General features: G+C 33.5%; 1 protein-coding gene across 1 annotated transcript; it reads right to left on the bottom strand.

The window, feature by feature from the left end:
- Nucleotides 1-4418: 4418 nt before the first annotated feature.
- On the bottom strand, nucleotides 4419-6802 carry LOC111875951 (scarecrow-like protein 3). Its single transcript, XM_023872476.3, has one exon. It carries the CDS (start codon nucleotides 5943-5945, stop codon nucleotides 4605-4607), a length of 1341 nt encoding a protein of 446 aa, XP_023728244.1. The 5' UTR covers nucleotides 5946-6802; the 3' UTR covers nucleotides 4419-4604.
- Nucleotides 6803-9196: the final 2394 nt, after the last annotated feature.

Genomic DNA, 9196 nt, shown 5'->3' with positions numbered 1-9196 from the left:
ATAGTTGAACAAGAGGTTCCATAACCTTGAGGTGAACGGTTTCTGGAGGGAATATTCTAGGGTTTCTAGAATATTCCTTATAGATAATTACGGAGTAAATAATTACCTAATTTGAGATATTAATATAATATTTAAATTAGGGTTATCTAGGGTTTCCAAGTTACATTATATAATGACCTCTTGACCTTGGATTTTCGGCTATCTCATTATCTCTAAGGATAGCCGAAATTTCCATATCCCATTTCCTCTCTCTTTAAGTTTCCTTGTTACTAGGATTGTGTATGAACCATCAGATGAATGAGAATTCTGGTGCTAGCTTCCAAGTGACTACAAGAAGGGTTGTGATTGATTATCTACTAGTATAATCAAAATGTATGTAACTGTAAACTCTTTTGTTATTTTCGAAATATTAGGGTTCTTGATGTTCAATTGGTTATTGCATTAAATAGTGAAAACATAGATCCTTTAGGTTGCATGTGAACTTAGGGTTTAAGTTTTTCCGCCAAATATGATTTTTGTAACCTATAAAACTCATCCGTTGTTACTTCTAACAAAGGCAATAGAAGGGTGGTAGAAGATCGAAGCAGAGGTCAAGGACAAGGACAATATTGACAACGTTGATGAATAAAAGGTGTGAAGGAAAAAAAGTAGGGGCATGAATCTTTTGTTTAATTAATTTCCTTTTAAATATAAATTATAGGGTAAATAAATTACAAATTTATATATTTATTGAAACTACAATTACCTAGTTAAAAACTTAAGATTTTGGTCTTCTTACTCATGGCTTGATTTTACAGCCTCCAAAGCATAAAGGTATCACATGCATGTCATGTCAACTTTTACGCTGTGGTTTTTTAGTTCAAATTTTAAAGAGGGGGGGGGGGGGGGGGGGAAGGGAGAGAAAGGGGTAGAAGGGAAGAAGATGGAAGGAGAAAGAAGAAGGGATAGATGCGTTCTCGAGATGAAGGGGAGGGAAAGAAGTTTTACCATCACATGACGTTTTTACCCAATTTAGGGTTCATCATATGAAGCTTCATCAGAGGAAAGAAGAGGGAGGAAGACAAGGCTAAATCAGTCTTTTGTTGATTTCCTTTTCAATCCGCCCAAAATTGAGCACGAGAACACGCCTAATCTCTCCCTTTCTTCCTTCAAAAAAAAACTCAATAACATACTATTGTTAGTAACTATAATTACACAAAAAAAAAAGTTTAATATGCTTCTTAGCAAGTCAATTGAGACTTTATGACCCTGTAGTGCCAAAAACAATGTCGGGGACCTTGTAAACCAAAAACAAAGAGTTTGTAAGGCTACGGTAACATTATCTCTTATGTAACTTTTAACTTGTAAGAATTATATTATGAGTAACCTAACCAAATGTTTAAAGCAATGTTGACTACCATTTTTTTCTTGCAAAAGTTTGGAGTTATAGTGTTTTTATAGCCGCATCAGAAATAAACTCCTATTGTACATCATGAATATTTTACAAAACTAATATATAATACATTTATCAAAAAAAAATTGTGTTGTTCGTTGCTTGGTTTGTTTTATGGTTTATTTTTTGGCATGTTTGGTGCCTTCTATAATTTTAAAATTTATTAGATTAATCTTTAATATATTTTATTATTTTTCTTCTAAATTGTAAGTACTAGAAGATAAAGTTTTGGAGTTATATTGTTTCTATAGCTACGTCACTAATAAACTCATATTTATCATTCTTAAACGTACATCATGAGTATATTTACAAAACTATTATTTCATACATTTATGAAAAAGTTATTAAGTTATTGTGTATTGTTGGTTAGTTGGTTTGTTTTATGGTTTATTTTTGGCATGTTTGGTGCCTTTTATAATTTTAAAATTTATTAAATTAATTTCTAATTTGTTGTATTATTTTTCTTCCAAGTTGTAAGTACTAGAAGATAAAGTTTTCTTGTAGCTAAGTCAATAATAAACTCTTGTTATCATTCTTAAACTTCAACGTGCATCATGAGCATCGTTACGAAACTATTATATCGTATATTTAATTTGATGTGTTGGTTGCTTGGTTTGTTTTATGGTTTATTTTTTGTTATGATTGGTGCCTTTCATAATTTAAAACTTTTATTAGATTAATCCCTAATTTCTTTTTTCTTCAAAGTTGTAAGTACTAGAAGATGAGATTATTTATTTATTTATTTATGGACAAAACTTGAAGACCAAATTTGAGGCTTAAAGATCCAAGTTGGAGACCGAATTCGAAGCCCACTCAACGACATAAATGGGTCCTAGTCCGCACCTTACTAAAGACTTTGAAAAATCCATGTTGTCCCTACTTTCTTACCAACGGTTTTTATTTTGGCTCAAAAAAATTACAATTAGCATGTGTTTCGTTTATAGTTTTTGACCATTTTTTAATTTATTTAATCATACATATAACCTTAAAATTAGGCCATTTCAAAAGTGTTGGTATGTTCATATTGTTATTGCGATAAAGATTAAGATGAAGATGATGTTCTTGAAATAAAGATGAAGATACAATTTGAATGGAAATTGTATGATTTTATTACGAACTAGGAAAAACTAGGGATGAAACGCATGTGCATTGTCAAGTTTTTGTAAGGGTTAGAAACACAATTTTTTTATCTGTTTGCATATCTCGATGTAATTGAATGTTTATGATTGATTCACTTTCCATTTAAAACTTGCTCAATGATGGAAAATGTTATTAGTGGATTAAGAAGAAGAAGAAGGTGTGGATGACATCTAGTGGTAAATTTAGAATAGAAAAACATGAAACTCTCTAAATGGATTTAATAGGCCAACTCAAATGAAAATCGGGTTTAACTAGAAAAATAATAGATTCAATATGTATAAAACTAATGGTAAGAGAACCGATCCCAAACCGGTCTTTCATTTTTTTTTTTACTATAACTTAAATTTGGAATTAAGCTGATTTAGATTAGACCTCCAAGTATAAAAGATGTAACATTTATTTACAATGGAAACCTCCTACACTTTCTAAACTCTTCCTACCACCAAATATGATGTCTTATAAAATTTAGATGGGCCCGAGACCCACTTTCCATGTACTTGGATTAGCCCCTTATGATATATTGGACGTTACATGGACAAAAGAAAATATGGCAAGAATAGGTCATAGCGGATTAGCCGATCAACTCGAATGCTAAAGAAAAGCCTTTGGTTAATTGGTTACCAATTTGGAAATATGGAAAATTAGATTACTTGATTTTAGCCTTATCCATAAAAGAAATATATTTTTATTTAGCCACTTCAAACCAAGGTCCTAAAGATTAGATCTTTCACTTTGCGATATCATAATCATAAAATCAATATCATAAGATTCTATTAAAAATATTTTAAAATATGAAAACAACATTTTCATCCGTTGGTAAGTCATTCAAGCTAAAAATGCATAGTTTAAAACATAAAAAATACATCCAAAATACAACATCTACTCTAATAAATAAAGATCTTTTTGCCACATATCACATTGTTATTCATTTTGTCACATATACGTTTATGGTTATTTTGAATTAATTTTTATTCCACATGTCATTTTATGATTTTTCTATTTTATTAAAATCCACATATTATTTAAATCTAATAATAAATGCATATCAATTTATTAATAGACTTTCCTTCTAATTTCAAAATTACTAATTTAAAGTTTCATTAATTTTCTTTATTTGTTTATATAAATTATTTGTTTAAATTTAAAAGGAAAAAAAACACTTTAATTTTTATATTTGAATATTTTTCTCATTTTTCTAATAAATTCAAACTTATAAAATATTTTGAATTTTATATATAATTTTTTTTTTAAATAAACCCATGTAATACATGGGTCTCACAGCTACTGCATCAATTCAATATACAATAATAAACAATACAAAAGGTTTTTTAAGATTCATATTCATTTCACTTAGCCAAAATAAAATATTATAATTTTTAAGATTCATATTCATCGTAGGATTCTACATATTGTATTTAACAAGTTTGCTTCAAACTTCATTTAACTAGACTTTTTTTTTTTCTTTTTTGTTTATTTTACAATATAAAAAAGATTAGACATAACACTCCTTGCATTAGCCATAGAAATTTCCTCTAAATCACATTTCACCCATTTCATCTCGAGATACCATTTACATGATCCCCATTTCCAAACCGCGTACAAACTACATACAACAAAAAGTCAAAAACAAGGACCATTTTTGTCAAACATACGTCAAAAATCATAGGCTTCCATGATAGGATTCCAAGTTACAACATGGTCTTCTCATTACGCTACTGGATTACAGCAAATCATATTGCCAAGTCATATTAAATAGCTACCAAATATTTTAACATGATCCAACCACTTCATTAAATATCATCAACCCAACACAATAACCTTTCATACGCCATTAACTCAAGCATCATGAAGCAAAGCTTCTGAAAGCATTCATTATGTTATGTAAATCACTAACAACATTAGATTCACTATTTAAAACCAACAACTATCCATATCTAAATCATCCCCCATACACCAAAAACAAAAAGGGAAACACAACCAAAAAAAAAAAAAACATCACAATAACAAAAACAAATCTAAATCCCAACATATTTCACCTTCTACACTTCCACGCAGAAACCGAAAAAAGTGGCCTATCTTGCCAACACATAACCACACACCCATTCTCTTCTTTAATCCGACACCCATCACAACTATACCCTTGAACCAATCTTCTAGCTTGCAACAAAGCGTAATAACTCAAAGGCACACACCCAAATCCACTCAAATCAAGCCTTTGAACCCATTTATCAAGCTTTTCATGTCTCTCTTTTCTCTCACCACCTTCACAAGCTATAATGTTCTTGATCTCTTCTCCAAACAACATCTTTTCAACTTTCAATCTCTCCATTGATGTTCTTGGTAATGTAGACTCCAAACAATCAAACAAAGCCGCATAAAAGTATAAAGATTCTGAAAGGCGTTCCATTAGAGATGATTTGTTGTGATTAGAATCTTGTTCGGCTACAATCATGACTTTCGGTGATAACCCACGTAAATTGTTTAAAAACGAGTCGATTTTTGAGCTCAAAAATGGTGAAGATGAAGCCGTGTCTTGACTCGGGCTATACCCGTTTCCCAAATCCTTTTGTGAAATTCCGTTTGTGTCCTTGGTTGTTGGTGTTACTTCCTCGGGTGCTAATAAAGAATGGAGTTGAAGAACCGAGCTAATCGCTAAAGCTTCGCCCGTTTTCACATTTAGTTTCTCGAAATCAAGATTCTCGATTTTGCTCAAAATGGGGTTGAATTGAAATGGGATGTCGAGTTTTTCGGCTTCTTCGATTAAAATACGCGCCATTTGGTCTAGAACTTCTTTTTGTTGGTGGACCCCGGTGATGCGTAGATGTGGTGGGCCCTCAGGGCGTGCGCTCAGGTCACGTAAGAGCGCACGCCACTGAGTGGGCTCGGAGGCGTTAAGATCGATCACGTGAACGATCTTTTCGCCTTCCATAGCTTCGATTATCACTTGGTTAGTGATAACGAATGCTACTTTTAGATAAGGGAAGTATTCGAAGAACATTTTTCGAACCAAAATGTTCTCGGATGCGAATGGGATTTTGGTGGAATGAAGAGCTTTGTAGATTCCTGGCCATGTTTTGAGGATTCGATTCGCGAGTGCTTCTGCGAAATATGAGGCGATTCTTTGCATTGTGTCGCCTTCTGGGGAGGAGAGATGGGAGATTTGGTCGAGAGCGATGTTGGCATGTTCGAAGTTTCCTGAAGCTACGTGTTTTGCACAAGTGAGGAGTAGATGGATTAGGCATAAACCTCGTTCTTCTGATTTGAGTTCTTTGAGCCATGGATATGGCGATCCTGTGAGAGGTGAGATTGACATTGATGGGAAGGTTTGGACGGGTGTTGAAGTCACAGATGATGACCCATCATCTTGAAACATTGGATTTCTATATGAATCTGGTTTTTTGTTTCTCAGAAATCGGATGTTGGGTTCTGTTTGAAACTAGAATTCAATTCTATGAACAAGCGAAGCTAAATTGGTTTAAGTTACAGATAATGGATGGGGTTTTGGTAATTAGAACAGAGAAATAACTCAGAAGAAAAAGAAGAGAGAAAGAGTAGTACCAGGGAGAGTTTTCGTGGAGAAGAACTACCCAAGAAATCGAAAGAACAGTAATTGCTTGTTAGGATTCCAAAATCATCAAATACCCCTTTCAAATCCCATGAAAATTCCCTCAATTCAATCACGCGTTGTCGTGTAAATGACTTTGCGGGAGGAATTAGAAGCTGAAACAATCAAGCGAAGAGCAATTCCTTACTGGGTTTCTGAAATTCATCAAAATCCCAATTCGAATCTCATGAAACCACTCTGAATTGGAAGAATATAAGGGCCTTGAAGTGGGTTTAGGGGTTTCTAGATGGAGAAAGTAAGGACGAACAGTTGGGGGTTGAGTTAAAACCTACAACAACCAAAAGAACAAAAATTCTTTACTGGGTTCTGAAATTCATCAAAAACCCACCTCAAAATCTCGAAGCAATCCCCTCAATTGAACTCAGATAACAACATTAAATAAGAATTTTGGGAGATTTTGTAGAGAGAGAAAGTGAGGAACAGTTGGGATTTCAATGAATTAAAAGCTAGTCAGTCAGGCGGTTTGTTCTTTGGTTCAAAGATGCAGTGTGAATAAAAGAGAGATAGGAGACAAATGGCGTGAGATTTGTTTTTATCTTCACCGATTTTGTGTCGCTTAGTGTTGCAGGAGAATATGTGAATTTTGTGAAGAACAGTGTCCTGTTTTATTTTCACCTAATTTGAATAAAAGAAAAGCACTTTGTCTTTCTCCTCTATTCCAAAAGTGCTTTTTGCCAAAATTTGTCTTCACTTAAGGTGGATAGGAATCAAGGATACAAGAAGAAACCTCAAGCCACCTTAATCTTATAATAATATTAAGAATGAATTACGCCTTTCGTCCATGTGGTTTTCTCAATATGACACTTTTGGTCTAGTTGTCACCATTGTTAGAAGTTTGGTCCGTATTTCAAACTAAATAAGCACATTTAGTCCTTCGAACTGATCATCGATAGTTTCTTACCGTCAATACCCTTCATGTGCATGCCACATGAGGATAATGTGGTCTTTTTACCCATTCAACATCTCATTTATTATAAAACTCTCCCCTCTTCCATCTTTCTAATCTGTAACTTTAACTCTAACTCTAACATCTGTTTTACATATAAAATATTATTATGATGGGTGTAGCTTGCCTATAGGACAAGTAAGAGGAATGAAACGTGAACCTTGCTTCAGTGCGTGTGTTAGATGTGCGTGAGTGCACAATCATTAAGAGATTGTAGTATAAACATTGAGTATTATTTTATGTCAAACACGCGACGCGTACATGAGGATTGCACGACGTGTTGCAAGATCAACATTTTGATCGGGAGAAGGAGGGTGTGATGTGTACTATTAGTAAATGCGACACATAGAGTTTATTGGACGTGTACATTGCTAATTTAAGAGTGGTAACATACTTTACTAAACACGACACATAATGTAGAAGTGATGCGACATGTTGCAAGTACAATGTTATGATTGAAAGAGAACACGACGGACATAGATTGGAATACAATGCAACTAACTCGCACAAGACATGTAAAAGATATGCATGCGACACATATTTGCCGACTCGGTGTAGATGTTGTACTTAATGTCTTAAGTCAGGTTTTGTTTCATTATTTTTCACTTGTACGTATCACAGACTATGGGAAAGTGAAACTGGTGATCTTGAATTTAGATTGGAGCTAGATTCATGGAGATTATGTGTCTAGATCTACTAATTAGAAATTTAAAGTAATCATATCCCCTTAACTGTTAATTTATGTGATTATGGTGAAATTGGAGAGGGGTGATGAAACCGTAGATCGCAAACGAAAATGTTGTTATGTAACACCTACAGATTCAGGTTAGTCAATTTAAAGATAATAAACGTTAAAAAAAATGAATTTATAATACAAGATTATTTAGAAAAACTAATCTTAACCAAATTCATAGTATATGTGACAAGGATTCTGTACATATAAAGAACACCAAAATTCAACTTTGTATAAAGAAGTTATGCTTCTTTGAAGTTTCACAATTAAACCGGCACAACTTTGTGTATCGTAAAAAGTGAAGTTATGATAAATTACCTTTATAGCCTAAGTGATTTAAAAATTAAAAAAAAAAAAAAAAAAAAAAAAAAAAAAAAAAAAAACTTGTAGTAGTCACTAAACCGAGAGTGTGGATATAGAGAACATTCAAATCTGATTTCGTAAAGGGAAGTTATGATTTTTCGAAGTTTCAGCACAACAGTATACAACTTAGAAACCAAATTAGAGATCAGATGATTGTTAGGAAAAACAATCTGAACGAGAGTTAAAGATCTCGTCAAGATAGATACAGCTGAGAAAGGATATCATATGAGAGAGTTATGAAATTTTATTGGACTTTAACAGTCTAAACCTGTTAAAAATATAACTTTAAAAATAAAGTTGAAATTAACCAACAGAGTCTAAATGAAAGTTGTAAATCTCGTCGATAGCTACACTGCATTTTTGTATTATTCTCCTTGTTTTAGAAGCTACTCGACGAGTAGCAGCAAGTCTGCACGTGGATTTAGCGTGGCGACTCGGCGAGTCCATATTCCTGACTCTACGAGTCCGCCAACCTGGAAGAAACCCTAATTTTAAGGGTTTGCACCCTATTTAAATGTCATTATAGCTCCATCCCAGCCTCCAACATCTTTAGAACGTTTCCCCTGTAAACCCTAGCCCTCCATTGTTGAGTTTGAGTGATTCCTTTCTAATTAGAGTGTTTTGTGTGCAATTTTGGAGTTGTAGAAGAGAAGGAAGGAGAGAAGGTCCAAAGGAGAAGAAGGAGATCCAGAATCTAGTCCTCATTTACTACACCTTCTGGTAATAAAGCCCTTACCTTGCTTATCTTTCTACTAGATCTTCATATATGCTTGTTTTTACTACTTTTGGGACATTTCAAGGTCCAAACCCGAAATTTGAGCTCTCTTAGGAGAATGAACCATAGATCTGGATATTATTGAGCTCCAGGAACTCAAAGTAGCTACCTTTATGCCATCTACGCCTTGTTTCAAACCTTATGTTCCCGATCGTTTCCCGATTGTTTCCCGGTCTGAAAGT

Source organism: Lactuca sativa, chromosome 2 (genome assembly GCF_002870075.4).
Source record: "Lactuca sativa cultivar Salinas chromosome 2, Lsat_Salinas_v11, whole genome shotgun sequence".
Taxonomy (NCBI): domain Eukaryota; kingdom Viridiplantae; phylum Streptophyta; class Magnoliopsida; order Asterales; family Asteraceae; genus Lactuca; species Lactuca sativa.
This window is presented reverse-complemented; position numbering and strand designations above follow the sequence as displayed.